The 22,391-nt window shown below is 38.3% G+C and overlaps 1 protein-coding gene across 1 annotated transcript in view; it reads right to left on the minus strand.

Annotated features, from left to right (window-relative positions):
- Positions 1 to 2,999: 2,999 nt before the first annotated feature.
- LOC309438129 (dermatan-sulfate epimerase-like) overlaps positions 3,000 to 22,391 on the minus strand; it is a 186,778-nt gene continuing 167,386 nt past the window's right edge. Inside the window, 4 exon segments of the mRNA XM_082049077.1 lie at positions 3,000 to 6,032; positions 8,065 to 8,272; positions 9,708 to 9,947; positions 13,426 to 13,679. Of these exon segments, the coding sequence (XP_081905203.1) occupies positions 4,271 to 6,032; positions 8,065 to 8,272; positions 9,708 to 9,947; positions 13,426 to 13,679 (2,464 nt within the window). The 3' untranslated portion in view covers positions 3,000 to 4,270.

Here is a 22,391-nt window from a genome sequence, read left to right on the forward strand (position 1 = left end):
GGCCTCCTGCTGCAGAGACCTCCTGGAGTCAACTGCCAATGAAAGACAGAAGATAACATCTTGGCTTCGTTAGCTGAGTCTGATTTACCAGCTTGAAGTTACCCTACTGAATTTTAAGAGAGTAGCCAGAGCAAAGCGATTAAAGTTAGACAAATTATGTTTGATCCCAACTAAGACTTTTGCAGACCAAACAAATGTGAATGTAATGTCCTAGTGCAGAAATACAGCTGTTTTCCAAACACGCTATTATTTCAAACACTAAGAAAAACCTTTTCATCAGTGGAAAATACATAGGCCAACAGAAGAATTTGATGTATTTTAGACATACAATCTTTCAGAATAAGCTTTGCTCTTACAAGTTTTAAGAAATGAGGTAATGTGCTCCATTCCCTTTGTTTCCTTTAGTCACAGTGATGTACATAACATACATAGCCCATTTTTAGCTGGACTCAAAAAATCATTAAAAAAGCTAAGGAAAGGATTCCACCCTCAAACATACACACTGCTACCTGTGGGCTGAATTCCCATTAATTTTTGTTTGGGATACATTGAACGAACTTTAGACTAACTAACTTAGGCTGCAGTCCTGAAACGAGGCATGCATGACTGAACATCAGCTATTGAAGGGAAGTTGAGTGAAGTCAGCGGGGTCTCAGATGAATACAGGAACCCATCCACATACACCCAGTTGTGGGATAGCCATCTTTTCCTGTGGTCAGAAATGCAGAAAACTTACATTTTTAGAAGCCAAAAAGAAGCAGAGTAAGAATGGAAGCAAAGGCTTGTGCCAGAAACACTTCACTATTGTGACTCTAAAATAGGGAGCGAAAGATAACTTCACTACTGGGTACCATACAGTGACATGTCAAAAGTTGCCCAGTATACTCAATCCAGATGAAACCAGTGCTAAGTGCCTCTGTCATGGACACAGAGCTCACCAAGACTGCTTCTCTCTTGCACTTCAGACAAAGGACACAAACGCATTCTCTCTTGTGTCAGCAAGTGTTGAGGAACACCAACGTTCTCCAGCCCTCCCACCAGCCAGCAGGGCTATCTGGGCTGATCCTTTTTGTCTGCTCTCCCTCACTGCACTTCCTAGCAAAGCAAGGGCAGCTCTGATTTTTCTGTGTATGCTGCCATCTGAGGGCTTGAACTGTTTCTTCATCGTGACACAGACACTTCTACCCAACAGTGTGAGCTGCTGGCTGCTGATGGCATGGAACCATCTGTTTTTCAATTTGTTTCAAAATTCATTAAAAATTATCATATTTGATAGGGAGTAAGAAGAACAAGAAGGATGGAAGCAAGGAATGGAAACAAAACTTACATGACCATTGGAGAGGGACTTTTTAAAGGCTCTGGCCCAGAAAAGAATGAGAAAGTACACAAGATTCTTTTCACATCTGAAATATACTCAGCACAATTATAGCTTCACGACTAGCTGAAGCAAACTTTAGTTTCCCTATCTGAATCAAAGTTACATCTGTGTAATCTAAGTTCAGCGTGGCCAGTAATGACAGTCACATGCAGGCAACTCATAAATTGTTAACAGAAAGGTGTCAGATGCAAACGAAGCACTGGCTGGAAGACCCTTGGATTCCCACCTTATGCTGAAATGTGTCTGGTCTCCCATTCAGGACAGACTGGGACATGTCATTTCCCTTCACTCCATCATCATATGTACACTATTCAACTGAATGCTGGTCTGCTTTAAAAGCTGCTGTAAGACCTGGCTGTGAGCTTGGGCAGCTCTTGCAATCACCTCTTTACCTTTGCATTGCTAAAAAGGTGCAGAGAAGTGTACTGTAAATAAGAGCTAATGTACATGACCATACCTTACTTTCTAATCTCTAATTCTGCAGCTTCATTTGACAGTTACACAAATCCCATGCTAGAATTCAGATGCCATACTACAAAGCAGATCAAGAAATCCAAGCTGATTGTTCAAAGCAGTAGAAAATTGACACAGGCTAAACATTCATAGACTTGAAATAAACTTCAATATTTGTATGAACTCCACTGTTGGCATTAGGCTGATAAAGGTGAAAAGCTACCACAGCTCTTCATTTTCTTGAAGGTTCATATGTGCAAGAAGAGGACATGGAGACAGAAGCACAGGTTATTCACTTGTATGGCACAATGACTCCCTGAATTACCCTGGCATAATGTTATGGCACTGGCTACCAGGGGAGGGATGGTCCAGGCCATACAAATAAACTGCAAAAGTACCCGCATCTTGATTTTTCAGCATTTGACAGCCAATAACAGTATCACCTAATATTGAAAAAACTAACTGTGTCTTTCAAACTGAACATAACCCAGCAGTTATTTCTGCCTATCTTCATGTCATCAGAGTGCAAAGGCAGAAATAGGAGATTTCCAGTGATACGCAGCCTGTCACTACCCAGTCATATTTTCAGCAGGCACCACTACCACCATGGAGCTCTGCTGTGTGACACTCTCCAGGCTCAGCTCCCTCCGCCTTAAGCAATTAATTGGGTAATTCGAAATAGGTGGTTAACCACCCTACAAGCCTTTTGCAATTAGGGAAAAGGGAAAGGTATGTCTTGAAGGTGTTTCAAGGTCTTAGGTGGACCAAGTAGCTATCTGAAGGCTCTCTTTCTCCACTGATCCTGCATGGATCAGAAATAACTTGGGGTCCTAAACCCTTGCTTGGACTAAATGTACCAAATTTTATTGGATAAATCCAGGAGACTGCAGCAGGGCTTATGTATACAAATACAGCACTCAGAACTGGCTCAGTATCTGGAACCTAGTGAAAATCTGTTCACAGAAGATTTTTAGACAAGAAAAGCTTGTCACATTTCAACACATAGACCCACAGAAGCCTTAAGAGCAGTAATGCAGACAACAGATACCTATATGGGTGTAAAGAAGAGGAAACAAATGTTTGTGGTTTGAACAAAGTGCTGATGAACAGGATTACTGTAATTATCGTGAAAAATATTTTGATCAAAGAAAAACAGCTTTTCCATAGAGACAATTAAAACGTTTTTATTTAGCAAATGTACTGGAAGAATTGTTTTTCTGTAAAGACATACAGATATGCCTCAATTCCAAAGAGCTTCCATTCTATCAAATAGCTATGTTTTTTTGAAATCAGTTTAATGAACATAAGGGGACATATATGGAGACGTCAAACTTATTTTTGTCATAAACCACATGATTCCTTTTACCACTAATCCTCAAATAATTGACCCGGGGCCACCAAGAGCTTGCAGAACCCTTGCTGGTGCTTTATAGAGAACAGGCTGTTCACACAAGTTTAACTGTCTTCTGTTTCTAGCCATATGAACAGAAAAAAAACATTAAATACTTCCTTAATAATTGTTTTTCCATACTAGCAATTGCTGAGGTTACCACAGGATCACTTTGGTTTTTTGTTTGTATTTTTACAATTGCATATGGAAGGCCAGTGATCTAGGACATTATTTCCCTACTAAGATGTGCTTCAAACTATAGAAAACTTTTGTGAAACCCTGCCTTGTAAGAATGCGAACAGACCATATAGAATTCATCTTTCTGTGGTCTACACTTGACTGAAAAAGAAAGGATTTTATTTCCTGAGAATAGTGTTCCTTTATATTTTGAGTTAGCCTCTTATTTGCCTTCTGCTGCTGCCTACTAGGCATTGTGCCTCTCACCTAGCGAGTACTGACATGATTGCCATTTCACACCATGCCGGATTGTAAAGCATGGAAGAGACAACATGAGGTAAGGGTCTGCAATAATTATACAGGAGTGTCCCACGCTGAAGCATTCTTTGGTTTGGCAAAGAGAAATGAAATCTACTGCTAAGGTCTACCTTGCATACTTGTGTTTGAATGTCCTTTTCTTAAGAGAATGTCCAGAGACATCCATAGCAGCCTGAAATGAAAACTCACTAAATGCAAACCCAGTTCTACAGAAAAAATAAAGCCCTTAGAAACAAATCTATTAAGAGGCCTCTTCTCACCAAAAAAATAATTACAACTTTACATTACTGAACTCAGATGAACAAAGCATAACACTCTCTCAGATGTGAGGCCCAACTCAAAACACAAAGGAGGAGTACTTATTAAGCACTTAGTTTTCTGAGATATTAATTGCTTGCCCCATTCTTCCATCCCTTCTGATCTGAAACCAATTTTTCCCCAGCTGTTTTTGGAATGTTTCAGAAAAAAAGAAGATAATCTTTGGCCCTATTAGGGTTAATGCTTTTGCATAGACGTATATGACCATAAACTGGTCAACTAGTAGAGGTCTTCTGCTAACATTGTGACTGAGAACAGGAAGAATACAGCCACAATAATATACAGCTGTCTACTAAAAGTATTGCATACAGACATCTTTGGCCATGCAGTCTCTTGGCCTTCTGAAAATATGTGAGCTGCATTGCCAACATGACAAAAAAAATAGCAATGTTGAGAATTAGAAAGAGGCGGGTATAAGAAGCTGATATTGATGGGGCACTACTTCGAGCAGTTGTCACCATCTGTGCCAGCCCTGATCGGCCTTTGATTGACACCCCAGTTTTGTGCTTTACATAAGTGATATCTGCAAAATCCAGAAGATCTTTCATTTCCTCATCTTCATCTACAGGCAGTTCTTTTTGTGCTTGAGTCTGTGCCTTTTGTCGCACTTTTCTCTCATTTACCTCAATTTGTGCAAAAATGTCAGGAACTGCATCGACAAATTTGTAGCCTTTGGCTACCTTTCTGTTTTTCTTTGCTCTGCCATGCTGCTGCTGCTGCCTTTGTGAGATTGCAAATATCCTGTCAATGGCCTCCTCTGTCTGCCTCTTATCTGAAAACCTCAGCAGGCGCTCAGCAGTCTTCCTAAAGCTGGCCGTGTTGCGTACACGAGACAAGATCTGCTTCTCAAGCTGCTGGAAAACAGGCTTGAAATGCTGCAGGTTCCTCTCCACGATCCCTATGTAGTCCTTCACTTCTGGCACTGCGGAGCTCCTAATGGCAGAGGTTCGGTCAAAGACAATTTTCTGGCGGTCTGCAATCACCTGCGCAAATGCAGAGCGGGACCCATCCTCGACGGGCCACAGGTACACCGCATAGGCATGCTCACTGGTGGTAACAAAAACATCCAGCTGTGGAGAATCTCCGCGGACGGTGAAGCTCTGCACATCAATGGAGGGCCCAATGAAAAGGTAAATGGCCCTTGTGACAGGATGCCGCAAGAGGGTTGTTACATTCACATAGTTTGTTCCATTGTAGGGGTAGCCCCGGGGATACATTCTTGAGGCAATGGTAGCTTTCTCGCTGTGGCCAGTGTCATCCATCCAGTACATCTTATATATCCCATCACGGTGCCTAATAAAGGCCCCGTGGACATCATCAACAACTGTTTCTTCAAAAGGCACATCCACATTGTGGAAGAAACTGGTTGCTGCCTCCAGGGGGCTGTCATCTTCTAGATGGATTTGGTCCACTAGCAAGAGAAGCTGGGGATGGAGAAGCATGAGGTTTCTTTGCAATTTTCTCAGCTTCAGTTTAGGATTGTATGCACCCACTCCTTCTCCCCTGATAAAAACCACTCCACTTCTCTCCATGGCAGCAACCACTCGGCCCTGACAGTCACCAGCCGAATCATGTTTATATTTAAGCCACTTTGAGGAACAGTCTTCTGTAATCTGCCCTTCCCATGGGGAGAAGCAGCTCTTGGACACGGCAGGGGAAAACATCAACACATTATTAAAAAAGGTATATTTTGGCCCATACAGAGCTTCTGTTATGAAAGGTACACCGTTGGGAGCAAAAGTAAAGGAGTTCTGGTCTGGGTGTTCATGGCCAGCATTAAAGTTCCTCCACCCCTTGATCCACTCTTTGTACTTGTTCTTATGAACAATATCATATATTGCACGTCCTCCCAGCTTTCCTGACTTGAAGGAAAGGAAAGGCCTGTTGATTTCAGCTGGCAAAGCACTTCCATAGGTTACTACTCCCCAGTCCTCAAAATAATGCAGCTTGGGAACTCCATAGTCAGGTGGAGGTACAGAGTGCAAACTTGCATCATACCTGCCAAAAAGACGAGGAAAATGGGTTTAAAAATCACTTGACTGACTCCATTATCAGCACCTGTACAAAACTCAAAAGCCAACTCAATATTTACATCAAGGAGCACGCTAATAACGTAAATCCCACATGTATGCTTCTTGAGTGAACTAATCATACAGTTGAAATTATGTTTAGCATACTAATCCCTATACGAATTTGTTGTGTGCTTTTTACAGATCGACTGCTTAAAGTATCCACTTCACATTTAAAACAAGCAATCTTTCCACAGTCCAAAAATAAGAGTACTACTAATTTCAAACTAGAGACTTTTTGTCTTGTATCACAAAGCTACTGACTGCAATGCAAATCTTTAAAAAAGGCACATTAGGACCAGGCTATAGACACTGTCTATTTTGCACCTATTTATTGACTACATAACCAAGAGAAGCAGCGTATCTCTTTCCCTAAAACGGGTGATTAAAGAAGTCTGTAGACTTCAAACAGAATTAGCAATAAACTAAAAATCAATGAAAAGGCATTTTAAAGGATAATTTTTTATGGTTTATATCACTTAGTGTATGTTAGTTTCCTTCTCCAGCTAGGTTGAAGAAAAATTTTCATGGCTTTCTTGTATAAATTGTAAGATATAAGACATACGGTTTTAAAAGAGTTCTTAATTTCAGAAAAGGTTACAAAACTTCTAATTTTTGTTTTATTTGATCTTCAGGAATTAAAACAAACAAAGAAAACAACCATGGAAAACAAAACCTAACCTTCTGGCATTGACTTTAAGCAAAAAAAAAAAAAAAAAAGAAACCATCATTAAGCCTCATAATGTTTCTGTTAGATGGTTCCTAGATGGTTCCTCATCAGATTTATTCTCTACAGCTAACCAAGAGCCTCTGTCAGGCCTTAGACACTCACAGCTCATGTCCTACATATGGACCTTGGGCAATTCGAACCAGTGCCAGGAGCCTGCTCTATATCTAGTGGTCCCTGATGGAGATTCCCCTAAAAGCAGACCTCTTTCCTAAGACTCTAATGCAAATGGACGTCCTCATCATGAGACCAACAGGGAAAAGGCAATTGTCGCAATATTCAGATATTTTTTTCTTTTTTTTTTTTACTAAACTGCTCCTAAAATACTTCTTTCCCTTTGACATTAAAAAGAATTTTTTAAGTGTAAATTTCCAAATTTCCATGGAGACACAGGAAAAAAGAAGGATGGAATGGGGTTGTAGAGGAGAGATTCTGTATTTTGCAAATAATGAGATGAAGATCCTTAGAGCCTAACAAACATGCATTGTAATGTGTATATCATAAATGTGAAAAAATATATATTCAATAAAATCTTTCTTGTAAGAGAGAGAAATAGAGCTACACTAACTCCTTGAAAATGTACTTGTTCTCTCCACAGACTGAGGGAATTTAAATGTTTATCTAAAATCTAAAGCCTCTTAGGTCTTTTCACTCCTTATTTTTGGAAGATTGACATACAAGTTAACAGAGATGTAAATTATAATCAAAATATGGATCTAGTAATCTATCATTATATTTTTTCTAAGCGTATCTTGCAAATTAGTGGGTACAAACAACTAATAGTATTAATAGTCTTACTGCTTACATTACCTTTTAAAAGAAAGTTTGTATGATTACTTATAGCTTTTAAAATAAAACTATGGTTTAAATATTCACCCAATTAATTATTAAAGAACACAACTGGATTAAGAACTATTATAATAGACCAGATAAATCATGGAATGCATGCCGGCAAATTTTCAGTCCTTTTGGAACTGCTTGTATTCTATAAAAGCAATAGACAACAGAAAGAAAACACAAAAGCAGATGTAGGACAAGATGAATTTTTTCCCTGTAGTAACACATACTGTGCATCTATGCTAAGTGAAGAAGTTCTTCTGAGCAAAATGACTCTCTGGGTCACACATGCCCAGCCTGATCTCAGCTTCTACAGTACAAATCTAAAGATAACGAATTACCACTAATAGCAAACAGCTGTCATGTTCCTTTTGAGCCCACTCATTCCCTTTCATACCAGAGAAATTCAGTGTGGAGAGTGCACCACCTCTGCCCTTTGGACGGTGTCCCTGGGCCCTCCACCACTCGGTTCCTTCTGATCTGCTCTGCCAACCAGTTCCCACTGCCGTTGCGCATGACAAATTTGTCAAGAAACACCAGCTGGCTCTCCGGCCCGTAGAACCAGTTATAGTTGGAATCCGCGATGGCCACAGTTCTCTGAAACCCTTGGGAAAAAAAGTGTAAAAGAATGTAAGAAAGAACAAATAAATGTACAAGGAAGTGTTTGTAGAGCATGACGGTGAAGCCAAGCGGTACAAACAGACACAAACAGAAGACGCCTTTTCAGATGTTTCTAGAGCTACTTCTAAATGAGCCGTAAACAGGTTACACAGGAGCTGTTTCCTTCTGCTGTAGCTCACTTGAATACTCTCTTTTCTTCTTCAGCTTTGGGCTACAGACAAAGCACTGCAAAAAAAAGTAAGAAGCAATGTCCCATCCACTTCCTCTCCTCACTCAAATCTGGCAAAGGTAACTAACTTCACAGCTTTCACCTTTCCTGTGTCAGTCCAACTTCTCCAAAGCAAGAAAACAGGCATGCCCCCAGGAAAAAAGAAATGAGCGTCACCCTGAAACAGCTAGCATGAGTTCACTCTGCTCTTAGGAACCTCTCCCCAGTAGATGCCTGAGGTCTCGCATGGAGTTGGCGCAACTCCTCACGTGCCTGTGCTGGCAAGACAAAGCTGCGCTCGGCCCCCACCTACATACACGGCTAGATATGGGGTTCCTAAAGCCAATAACGTTGTAACAGTCTTCTTAACCAGGGATTTGAACAGTATAAGTTCCTAATGAATTCTTCTGAAAGACAGAATGGGTTGGGAATATCTATTAACTTATAACTTATTTCATGTTTGTACATCTCCATCTTTTAGTCAGAACCAGGACTTCAAATCAGAGATGCTAAAACACACTACAAGGCAGTGGAGAGATCCAGCAAGAGAACATCAATATTAAAGTCTGCAAAACTGACCCATTAGTGATACCAGATATTTCTGTTTAGCTCTCACATTGACAAAAAAAAAAAGGTTCATATTCCCATGGACTACACAGAGAAACCTATTACTTGACTCAATGACATTTTCCATTAAAAAATATTTTAATAAAAATGGTATAAAAATCTGTTTCACTGTATTGTGGAAAATTAGTGGTCATGTAAAACTTTTCTACCCTTTACTGATATTTTTACCGTGGCTTCATCATCTGCTACTCCTTTCATCTAATCTTTTAGTGTGATGGTTTTTGGCAAAGGAAAATATCAAAAGGAATCTCGAAGTATATTATTTTTCAAACAGAAAACCGCAGAAACAGGCCTGTTTCAAACTTTGAAAACTAGAAATCAAATTCTGAAGTATTTGTTTCCCAAATGATGTTTCTATCTTTTCACTGGTTTTAAAAGCCAAAGTTTAATAAGCAGTGATCTTTAATAAGAGGTGATAAATAAGGGTGTCACTGTTTTGATGGATGACGGAAGTAAAATGCAAGAAAAAGGTTATTTAAAAAAATCCATGTACAATGTTATTTTAAAATGACCTACTTCAAGTATGGCATTTACTGCTGCTTCAAGAATTAGAAGATTCACCTTCATCCACCCAAAGGACCTACCTGGCAGGACAGTCCTGTACAGAAATGCAAAGTGCTGCTTGAGCCAGGGGTGGCTGAAGTGATTGATATCAAAGTGCCTTTGGACAAGAAACATGTACTGAAACAGCGATCTAGTCGTGTAGCTGCCATAAGCCACCCCTTCATAGAGGGAGCCATCGGTGACCTCCTGCAGCAGGACTACTGACTTCTCCATGATTGCCAACACTTGCTTGGTCCACAAGTAAGCTTCCTGAAGGTAGCCTGAAAGAAACAATGTGAGATTATGCTTTCCATCTAAAAAGGAAAATTTCCTTAATGCACTTAGGACATGCAAAAAGGGAAGACACACAGCAAGACTATTTACTTTATTGCAAATTAAAGCTGTACGAAAACAAACTTACTGTCCCCACTAGAGGGCTCCAATAATGTATATATTCTAGACAGTAATTTTTCACTGGTATGACCACCAGTGTGACAAGGAGAACCTCAGGGTTTATAAATACAAAGAAGTTCACATTTGAGCTGCCGTTAGCTAATATTCTATAATTCATACTCTGTGTTAAGACATGCTCCATTCTACTTACATTTTCAGTTTGTTTTATAACCTAAAGGACTATCCAAATATAAGTTATTTTGGAAAAGTTTTGCATGGTTAATTCCAAATGCAGATTCTTCAATTCCAGAATAAAATTAATCTTCCAACTGAGTTAACGTTAAGCCTCCACACATACAAGCCCTAAACAGTTATGTTTCTTGTAACTAAAAGACTTTCAGAGGTCTTACTACTCTGGTCTGCTCTACAAAAATCAAGACCTGGGAAGAGGTTGTGAGAAGACTTTCTCATGGCTCATCTACTTTCATGAAGGAACAAGCACAAGCATGAGAGCCTCAGCACTGCATGTGCATATTGCAGAAGCCAGCACACGGACCCCAGCAGAAGGAAGGCTATGTGCCTTATTTTCTCTTGGATTCACTGGCAAGAGAGGTAGGACTAAACAGAGACCAACTGCCTTACACTTCTATATGGCAACTTAGTGTTTATCCAACTCAAAGAGTCTGAAGACGGATTTAACCAGGCTTATTTCCACCGTACAGCAGAGCTCAGCTGGCATGCATTGCACCCCATGACATGGTGAAGCGGTGCCTGCTGAATGAAGCGCACGTGCCAGGCTAAGGGCACATGATCTACATTCAAACCCACTACTGAGACTGTTCCATTTCATTGCCACAATTACTGCATTTATACTCAGCAGAGTGATGAGTAATGCAGACGTCCTACTAGTCAAGGCTGCCAAATCCCGCTCAGTTAACACAGAGAAAAAAAATTGCAATGTTTAAGTTAAACAGACAACCTGAACCTAACATGGTATTTTTGTCTGCTGGCTGAGGAGACAACTATGATGGTGAGGGCCTGAGCAACAGAAGTAGGTAGTGCTACTTATTTCCACTTACTATACTCACAGCTATCTTGACACTACTTCATTACTCTGATAGAGTTGACAGCACAGCAGTCTGTCCAAATAAAATTCCAAATGCTTCTACTGATTTCCCTTGTGCACACAACAGCCACAATATCTAGCTTTTGACTACTCCTCTGACAAGAATGGTATTTTCCGTGGTTCGGCCCAGTGCATTTACCATTGTAACGCATATATGTTCTGTTTACTCAGTGTATAGCTACGCTATAACCCTATACTTGTAGCATATTACAAGAATAATAATACATTAGAAGCAAAAAAAGTAAGAGACTCAATACTCTGTCAGGCTACACAACAAACCAGAACAAATCTCACCTAAAATAAGCAATACCTATATCAAGTTAGGCCCTACTCAAGTTTCTTTTTTGAATATCCAAATGTTTACTTTACTACAAAGACTTCAATATATGTGTGTGGCTGGAATTCATTTCAATCAGTTTCATTTTTCAGTCCTTTGACAATCTTTACTTGGTTTTAAGCTGGCTATTTAGTCCCTACATGCTTCAATAGCTCAATTGTATTTAAAATTATTATTTGGAATTTAAATCTTTTGGGAGAAAGGTCTACGCTAGGATATACTATGCAATTGCTATGTATCTGATACAGGAAAAATAGTATGCTCACTCCCTTTCTCCCTCCCCCGCCCCCTTTTTTTTTCTCCTTTAGAAAAATTTTTTCATCTTGGAATAAGAACTTTTTCAAACACTTTTAAAAAATTTATTTTAGACCAACAGAAAAACTCCATTTAAATTTCGATTAAAAAAAAAATAAAGTTTCTCTGTATTGAAAACAACTGAATTTTCATTTAGACATATACAGGCTGTTTTGACCCCCCAACCTTTGGTGAAAGAAATATTTCTTGACTTTATTTGTGGTGTTACCATTGCCTGACACAGAGCATACTTATGGTCCATACTCTAATGAAAAGCAGAGTCATCTTACAAACTGCCAGCTTTCTGCAGCAATGGAGGCTTGGGGAAGGACGGAATTATGAGGAATTTAGCAAAACCCAATGAATAAATAGTCTGAGTATTGAGTTTGTGGAAGACAAGATAGGAGGAAAGGGAATGACTTCCACACATACTCTCGATGCTTTTCAGAATATGCACATCAGTGAATGCGCCTGTTTTGACAAACACTTAACAAAAACGTGACCCATCCAAATTCAGTACATGCCACGCTTTTTTGTCACACTTCTTTGGGCACCTGAAAGCTCCAGTGATGTGCAGATTTGCTTTTTCTTGGAAGGGCTGAAGAGCCTGGCAAGGCCATCAGCATTCAGAAACTAGATTTTCCTTAACTTGCCTCAAGTAAGCAGTTCCATTGGGCATCATGTGTTCAAAATACTTCTATCACATATTAAATAATCACTTGATAAAATACTGAGGCATTCTTATAAAAGTAGGAACTGGCTCCATGACTTCCACCTCTCAGCCGAAGTACCATTCTGGTTTAAAGTCAGGATTTCTTATCTGCTCCCTCCCTCTGACATTCTCATTTACACTGTGCATCACTTAGACAGGAGGAGAGGAAAGAGCTCCCAGGCAGACTAGTCAAAAACAACAGGTGAGGTTATTCTTCTGGGAACTGGGAAGGACGGGTTTAAGTCTCCACAGCAAAGGAGACGACACCTGGCACAAAAACCTCTTGGATGAAGGCTGTGGGGTGCAAAGGCACAGTTCAGAGGGACAAAGGTAAAGCGCTGTTCATCTCCGTAGAAAAGGATGCTGGAAAGAAAGGCCCTGAGCCATGGCCTTTGGGTAGGTACAGTCACACCTTTGCAGCTGTTTCAGGGAGGCAGGACTGAAGTCTTCTGACCAAACTTCAGGCCGTCCTGCTGTCTAGCACTCAGGTCAGAGCACGTGGTGTTTCTGACTGCTGACCTTTTCAATGCACTGTGCAAGGAGACCAAGCACATCACTCTTTACTGATAACTACCCTGAATGACTCTGTCTCTAAAGCTGGACTAGGGAGATGATACACAAGAGGATTTCTAATTCTTACAGTGAGGTAAGAATTCCAGGATCAGCTAGATAACTGAATTTACATACACAGATATATGTGCATATATATTATACCTTGTACATCTGCCCACAGACTTTTGTTCTATTCAGCGAATCACATTTTTCTAAGCGGCAAAAGAGCCAAGGCAATACGGCTGTACTCTCAGAAGCATTTGTATCAGTTCCTGAACTTCCCTGCATAAAAGGCTGACTGAGTTGATACACTTCAGAAAAACGTTCTTATGGTTTAGCACATACCTTGATTCATCAGAACCAGGCTTCCAGCCAGCAGGGCTACGCAGTTGGTAGGCTGGTGGTTGTGGAGGTACTGGAAGCCCCATCCACGTCTGTATGATGTTTCGTACATATATCCCGAGGCATTGGCAATTACCTCAAGAAATCTCTCTTGTTGAGTCTTGCTAAGGTAGCTGTACAAGAAGTCATAAGCAGTGGCAAAACCGACTAAGGAGTGAGCAAGAGGGACCTCATCCCATGGAGCATCCTTCACTAGCCTGTCAATAAAGAAAGATGTGAATTAATTGAGTTTCACCTACTTATTTTTCTCCATTAATATATTGTGATGTGTGTATGACTTAATCTCTCTGAAGTTAGGCAATTCATGTTGCATTTTAACACAGCAGTAAGCTACTTACCAAGGCATTGAGGCCATTGCTTTTTTTCCTAAGTATGCACAACATCAAGTTTCAAAGCTCATTAATTTCATTAGAAAGATTAAGTCATTAAATATGAAAACAGTGTCCGCAATATTCTGGGCTTTGCTAGAAGAAACAGATATGCAGAATATGGATTGCACAGAAATGGAATTTATTTATCTGAAGCAAGATTCACAGCATTTTTGTGAGAAAGCAATATCCCATAGTTTATACTCATCCAAAAATCTGTAACAATCATTTTCTTTTCTTTTCCAAGGAAGCCAAATGTTGATAAATTCCTGAATGGTGACTACGGGACTGACATCTTTAAAGCAACTGTAATAAAATAACTCACAATGCTGTTTCTCCATTTCACATACATATTCAATGCTAGAAGCAGAGATGATGAAATTTACTTTCATAACTACAGTTCAAATTAACATATCTAAGAACATTAAAAACAGTGTCACTACTCAAAATTATTTTCTAGGAAATACCTGCTTGTAGCAAATTATTATCTTGAACTTAGGAAAACAGTAAATTTGTACCAAGAAAATTCATAATGGAGGTGGAGGTAGTACCAAAAAAATATTTATCTTAAATCAAGCATATATTGGCTACTAAAGACTTTGTTTTTGCAGTACTGACAGTACTTTCAGGCCACAGTTCTAAAAAAACCCATGAAGGAATACATAGTGAAAATAAAATCACTGATAAACTGAACAGTCATCAGTTGCTTTCATGTTTCATTTACTTTGCAATATACTTTTTGTTACAGAAATGAATTTTAAGTTGTTAAGATGAGACAGTGTCCTACTGTAATCAGTGGAAATTGTGTTGCACCTTTGAATATGACACCTTCCAGCTTCAACTATTCTATGATTCTACAAATATGATTTAAACTTAATTGGTATAAGCAGCAGTGTGAACAAACAGATGAGGAAAAATACCAAAAGAGCAAGATTTTAAAAAATTTCCTCGTTCTGCTCTAAGACTATAATGTATTGGTATTCAAATACATGAATGAACCATATAGAAATTATGACGATCAACCTAGGACACTGTAACTGGTAAAATGCAACATCTACAAGTGAGGAAAATGACCTTTAATTTTTATTTCAGTACATCCAACAGCACTGGAAGAACTCACAGGAACTTGACTTTTTCACACCTGTAGGTAAAGCCTTTGTAGGCTTTTTGATTAGACAAATTTCCAACAGTTTTAAATATTTGTCTACTCTCAGCTTCAGTCCCATCTTCCACTGAGTGAAGTTATACATTCATTTTTAGCTTTTTACAATGAAATCTCTCTCACACAGATTTTTAATTAAATACATGAATGCATTCAGCATTTACTTGAGCAGCAGGATTTGACCTTTTTTTCTGAACCAGGGTTTTTATTGGACTGGATTCTTTTGTGTGCACAATTTTGTTTCTTAGTTAACAGACAGGCATTGACAGAAAATGGTTCTGAACAATATTAAAACAGACAGCTATAAGTGTCAAAGCATAGGGAAATAACAAATAACTGTCAAAGCATCAAGAAAAAAGTTCTAGAAATTTACTACTCATCTTCTCCACATTCACAAGCTTCCACATGCAATTTTTTTCATTGTCAATGCTGGGAACTTCTCTGACATTCTGTTCCTTGTTCAAACTCTAAACTTACCAGTGAAGGCTTCCGGCCAGATATAATAAAATTCTTATTTATGCTTTTGCTTAATCATTGTGCAAAAAATAACAAACCTGTGAGCCAAAATATTTACATACTTTTCCTAACTGCTTGTTCTTTCCCTATTTTCAGATAAACTGGAGTAAAACACAGCTGAACTGGGCAGTAGCTCTTCCTAGTCTCCAGATATATTTATACTGTGTCGCTGATGCAGAAAAATGGAAAATCTGAGTTAAATGATTAGTTGTCAATCTGAATTCCTTCCCTGCAGCTGTTTCTGCTTTTTCATCTTTGATTATGATTGAAAAAGCTTTTAAACTGTTGTTAGTCATATACATAAAATTCAAGTTGCATTCTACACTGGTTATACGGAACATCCTGGCACTATAACTGCTGTCAGAAATCCTTTGACACATAAACATACCTTTGACCAGCTATATCATGTATCCTAATTTCGAAAGTATTTTTAGTTCTGCTTTTCATTAAACCTTTGCACATTCAAAAATCAGAGTTCAAATGCATAAAGGAAATATCACTTTAAAGACCTCTGCCTGGTACAATTAAAAAGTGATTGAGGCTAAGCTATATATTAAGGGGGAAAAAAAGAACAATGAAAGAATCTGAGTTAATTTAAAACATTTAATTCAAAGTACAGTACCCTTCTAAACATGTACAAATTGCTAATTAGAATGCACCTAAAGCTATTTAATGATCTTAACCTGACTTCATCTTAAATAGGATTTGACAGTGGAACAGATTTACTGTAACTTTCATTGTTAAGATGTACACTAACTTTATGCTTGTTTTTGAATGCAATACTGCATCGAATTCTATAGTATAAGAGTGTTTATTAGTCTCTGTGGCACCACTTCTGACAAAATAGAAGGCACTTTTCTACACAGGAAGCACTAAATCAATCAGTTACAACTGCATTTATGTTGTTGACTTCTTGAGAAAAAAACCCAAACTTTTGGTGTAAAAAACCTTATGTCAAGCATCCTAAGCCTAAATACTGGCATGGTTACCCACCTCAGGTTAGACAAAGCAATTTTGTCATAACTTTCCTCAAACTGCAGCTCTGTATATTGTCTTGGATGGAATTTAACAGAGGAGATGCACACAAGTAATACACAAAATTACAGATGATTATTTAAAGACCTTCATTTTCTAAACATACTAAACGACAGCCAACATCTGTTCTTCAAGCGATAACTCTTTCGCTGATATGAATCAGTGCACCTCCATTAACTGAATTTCAATGGAATAAACAATGTACACCAAACAATGTTGAACATGATTCACAAGAAGAATGGTCAAGTAGCACACATTTAATGCTTTTTGTATCTGAATTATGCTGTCATTTTTCAAATTGCTCTCCAGTGTCAGAATTGGTAAATAGCCTGTCTGATAAACTGTGGGAAAGCACGGTACCATAGGCCTGCATTGAATATATTATATGAAGAAAGAGTTTTCAGGAATGTTGCTTAACTACTCTGCTCTGAAATATTAAAAAAAAAAAAGCTTTATTCAAATAAAGATAGATAGAAACACGCCAATGCTTTGCACTGGAAAGCAGCTATTTTCTAAGCCTCTCACAAGTAAAACTTTACATCAGATAGTATGAACCTCATCTTACAAATTAACTGCAGCTGAAGACAGCAAATAACCTTTACCTCAATGCTATATTAGCTGCTTTGGTCTTTTAGAGGTATTACATGTTAACGAAATGAACCTAAAGTAAATAAAAATGTCTATAATGGATTCTCTAGTATAGAGTAACTATTACACTTAGTTGCAAACATAAGCACTTTCAGCAAAAGCAACTATCCAAAAAATTCTAAAACATATGTTAAAATAACCACTAAATCATAAAGGCATCCCTATGGAGGGTACAAAAAATAGATTTTTTTACACTTATATACCTATACCTGTATTTGGAAGAGGTGCCTATCTGGAAACTTGAGAAGGTTTATAAGAGAGTAAAAAGTGTTCAATGGGTTTGCTGCCTAACGATCAAACTCCATAAACATCCAAAGCCATATGCATTGTTCTGCACAAAGAACTACTGTCTGGACAAATTTTGTGAATGACACAGGACAAATAGATGCCTGGGGTGTTCTTTTAATTTCTTTTCATCTGTGTCATATAAAATATTTTTGTTACTTTGTTTTAAACATTGAGAATTTGATATAAATCCTCTGTGAAGAAACTGCAGAAATAAAGAGATCATGGCTAAGACTGGTATTATGGGTAAGTCATATGGTTTTCCTACATGTGTTGAGAATTTTAGCATGGTGCAATGTGGTCATCTGTTTTAGATTTGCCATCTTCTACAATGAACAATGAATCTGAAGGTGGGGGTTAAGACCCAGTTCTTCAGTCATCAATTTACGTTGTGTAGAACCATCTCTCATACACTGTATTGTCAAAGTCTAAGAGTACACATACCACCTTCACTAAATGTGGTTCCATGCTCTAGTTAAGTATAGAAATTGTATAAAATTTTGGATGGGAAATAAAAAGCAATATCCTGTCCTCTTGAAACAAAAACAACAATTGTGGTAAGATTACCACTACCTCTGCACTTCTTAAGAACATTCCTAATGCTAATATTGTCTCTTCTCTCAGTAAAAATGGGTTTCTGTATTTCCCCTCAATTCTCTCTACTAATAATTGCTTTCTTACTGAAACTAGAAGTATTAGCATTTCTCTTAAGAAATATAAGCCAAGGGGGAAAAAACACTGTCTACCCAGTTCATGCTAGGATTTCAATCAAACTCCTCTGCTTAAGGGAATTCCCAGATCATAGCCTATGGGATTTTTAGAATCGCCTTTCCTTCACTTTGCATACAGTTCTTAAAAACAAATTAAAGTAAATAGGGAATAACACTCTCTAACTTGAGAAACTGAATACCCTTCCAGGCAGTGTGAGATCTGATTTTTAGCCTCCATGTCAACAAGTAATATGGCATCACTGCGTGCAAATTGAAGCATTAAGCACATCCTGACACATACATTACACAAGTAATCCACATCCTGAAGTTTAATGCTCCGAACTTTCCCACGACAAATAACTTTACTGCAGAATAACTCTTGGAGGTTGAGGGCAGATTAAGCTAATGATTGAGTGAAGCCTCAGTACTGAATCTCTTACTGTCACTAGGTGGATGTAAAGGAAATGAGTTTGGGTACTTTTCAGGTGAAAATTAGTTCGAGGACAGCCCTTTAGTGCATTTCAATGCAATCCACCTTAGGCATAGTAGCTAGCTAACAGCACGTTTGAGCTTAATGCATGCTAAATGTCAAGTGTGGATGCAAATGTGGCATGTAATAGGGCCAACTGACCTCGATCCTGAATGGATTGCGTAATTGTAGAGTCTTGCCAATGCCAATACCAACGCACCGGCACTCCACAGACCCTTGATATTGTTCTGACCCACTTCTGGGGGAAGGAGCTTTAAACCTCCCATCAGGCAAAGGAGAGAAATATTATTTCATGGCCAGAGGAAGTATACATACCAAGAGGGAGTATACTTACCAAGGGGAATGAGACCACCAACATTTGTTTTATAAACTAGACTCAATTTCTAGTATTTTTCTTACAAAGCCTCCAAAACAAAATATTTTCTTGTGCTCCAATGGAATATTTTCTTCACTAATGGAAGAATATCTTCCAATTTTTGTTTTGGAGAGAAAAAAGAAAAATCCTCGAAAAAAATCTGTTTCACCCAAAACAATCTCTCGACTTTCACTCTTCCGACATTTTTCTGGTTTGCTGCCAAAACAAAACCCTCATTATCTGCACAACCTAAGTGCTCAGTCATTTGCAACAACAAAAAGATCCTTGAAAAATTGATGATTTATATTTCTGATGTCTAATGTAAAACATGACAAGTTTGCCTTTATCTCTTTGCCAGTTGTGTTTCAGCAGCAGCCACTCTGACACGCTCATATTCATTGCAGCTCAGTTCACAAGAAGACAGGCAAAGTAGAGATTGAAAATAAAGGGCTACATTAATTTCATTATGGGGAAAAAACCAAAGCAAAGCAAACAAACCCAACATGCAGACAACATTTTTCAGAAGCTTTAAGAGCTTACAATGAAAGTAGGGTGGGTGTTGAGGAAACAAACAAAAATTTATTCCTTCGGAAACCTTCATCTGTTTTCTATCCTCTTTCTGTCTGTTTCCCCATAGGTCTATACCCATTATTTTGCCGCTTCTAAAGCTTCCTTCAGAGTCTCTTCTCTCATTTTTGTTCACAAGAGAGCCCTTTCCACACTGGGCTTGCTCTTAGTATCAATCATGATCCTTCTGTGTTGACAGATTAACAAACAAGAACCAAGTCTGGTTTAGTAGTTCTTAGTGGCATATAAAGCAGGCACAGAAATTTAATTATGTTATTATTTCAACAGATTACCTCTAGCTCTTGTTGTAGCAAATTTTTATACGAGGCAAGACACAAAGTGAGCTCCCTGTAGCTATCACAGAACTTCAGCACCAATTTATCTCCTAGAGATCCTATGAATTAAAAAGAAGGTATAAAAAAACTCTTAAAAATCCACCTGGCCCTTTAATTTCACAGTCATGCACAATTTCTATTTTTAAATGCTACATATGAAAAAGATAAAAACAGCATGAGGGATTGATATTTCACTTACTAACATAATATATATTCCAGATACCAAATTCATCCTCCTACTCTTCCTTTTTCTTCCTCCCTGTAGGAGACAATCTCAGCATCCCCCAAGCTTCTTTTATATTAACCAATATGCTGCAGTCTCATAAAACTCTCATAAGTTTTCTCTGAATGTGACTGCTGTTTGATTATTGGGAGTCAAATAGCTGTTCTAAATTTGTGGTGTCAGCACAGAGACTCATTTTATTTCAACTCAGCATGTGTGAATTTATTTTAGTTATACATTTATCTACACATTTCGTTGTTTATATTTACATATTCTTACTTCGTAATTTATGTTATTCAACACTGAGCACTATCCAGAAGCTAACAGCAACAGTCCGATAGCATGATCCAAACAGGGGCTAACAAAAAGCTTGCTAATTAATAAGAAATAGCAGAAGGGTCACAGATCTCTCATGCTGAAGCCTCCTATTAGCCTCTTCTTACTCACTGCTACTTCTTTGAAATGTTTGGATATGCTCAACAGTAATTATCTCCCCTATGAAACCCAGGGAGCCAGACTTACTGTCAAATCCCACACCTTACTGCACATTGCTAACATACTTGTCTTTAAAAAACATGTGTCAACTATGTGGCAAAAAAAAAAAAAAGGTACAGAAAACCCTTGTTTGGCATTTGCGAACTGGGACACCTCTCCCACTGTAAGCAGCTTGCAGAATTTGTGAACTTCTAAGGCATTTGTTTATAAGGTGAGATTAGTAAAGAAGAGAGTTTTTCACTGCTTTGTCCAAAATACAGAATTTGACTGGACTCTTATTTCTGCACAATGTGTGGCTCCAATTACATCACTCTGCTTGGTGCGGGAACAGAGGCTGAGGCAGCATATGGAAAGAATCACGAGTACAGATCCCCTCGGCCAAAAACGCACTTCTGGTGGGGAGTGCTCTAGGGGCCAGCCAGAGATAACGTGCCAGAAAACTCATCTATATCCCCTGTTCCCTGTAAAATAAGATAATAGTGGCTTAAATATAAGGACAAACTTTACCGAAGATTTTAGACAGCATCTAGATATCAAATCCCAGGAAAAACAAGTCAGTTATTTAACACCAGCTTTTAATTTTTAAAGGCAAAACCATTAAAGTTCCTCTATTTTTACTGAAATATTAATGCAGTAGGTTTCCCTGCTCTTGCTAGTCTCCAAAACATCATCTGTTCCCATATTCCCATATGATTTTGAGTGATTGTTATAGTTAGCTATTAGCAATTGCCCCTTTGTTTATTTTAAAATGTAAACCTACTCCAGGATGTAGCAATTACGGATGCTCTGTTAGGAGCAGCATGCCTATCAGCATCGGTTGTTATGACAAACAGCTCAAGCTCTGTTAAGCTACATGAATGGGAATGCAATTAAGGGTGTACTTTATTATGTGATATAAAATGACTGCTATAATTGATGAGAAAAGACAAAAGTGCTTAATTACATGCCCCTTCCATGCGCCTATCAGTTATCAGTAGACTTTCCTCATAATTGTATCCTGAGATTTTGAACCATAGTTGGACTATCAAGGATTCTCATAAATGTAAACATGAAATGTAAAATGTCAGACTCCTTAATCTCCTGACATGCTAGGACAAATAACCAGTGACATGTTAAACTACTTATTCTATGCAGCTACTCCACACACTACTAAAATAAACTTTTGTTTTCTGGAAAGGCTTAGATTTTGTTTAATATATCTGAAAAAATTAGAGGAAACACGTCCAACTGTTTGTTTGTTTGTTTTTATTCTAGAATTATTTTAGAGTCAATGCCATGCCAGCACATCAAACGAAATCCAGATTAGACTGTTGAAAGAATGAAGCTGAACACAAGGAATCTATGTGACTGCCAGATTTAACTTTCCAATGCAGGTTGATGAATCCCTCAGTGACAAAATGTCGTTTTTTTCAGGCAATTTACATGGCAGTATAGGCACCTACATCATAGAGGAAGTCTAGGGAGAGAAAAGTTCCTCTGTTTTACTTTTCTTACTGACACTTCTCTCTACAAGCCCTCTTTCCTAAACGTGTTTTGCAGATGAGTATCCTAATATTCAGGGTTCCTAATTTGGGCAACATCAAAACTGCTCCTTCTTTCCACCTCCTGATCAGAACATGTGTACCCTCAAATTATTTAATAAAGGTAACATTTGTAATTTATCATCCAGAATGATATTTTCCCCAAAGTCCAAGGTAAACTAAACATGCCTAAACAGACT

The sequence above is a fragment of the Streptopelia decaocto genome (genome assembly GCF_964273445.1).
Source record: "Streptopelia decaocto genome assembly, chromosome: 3".
Lineage (NCBI taxonomy): Eukaryota > Metazoa > Chordata > Aves > Columbiformes > Columbidae > Streptopelia > Streptopelia decaocto.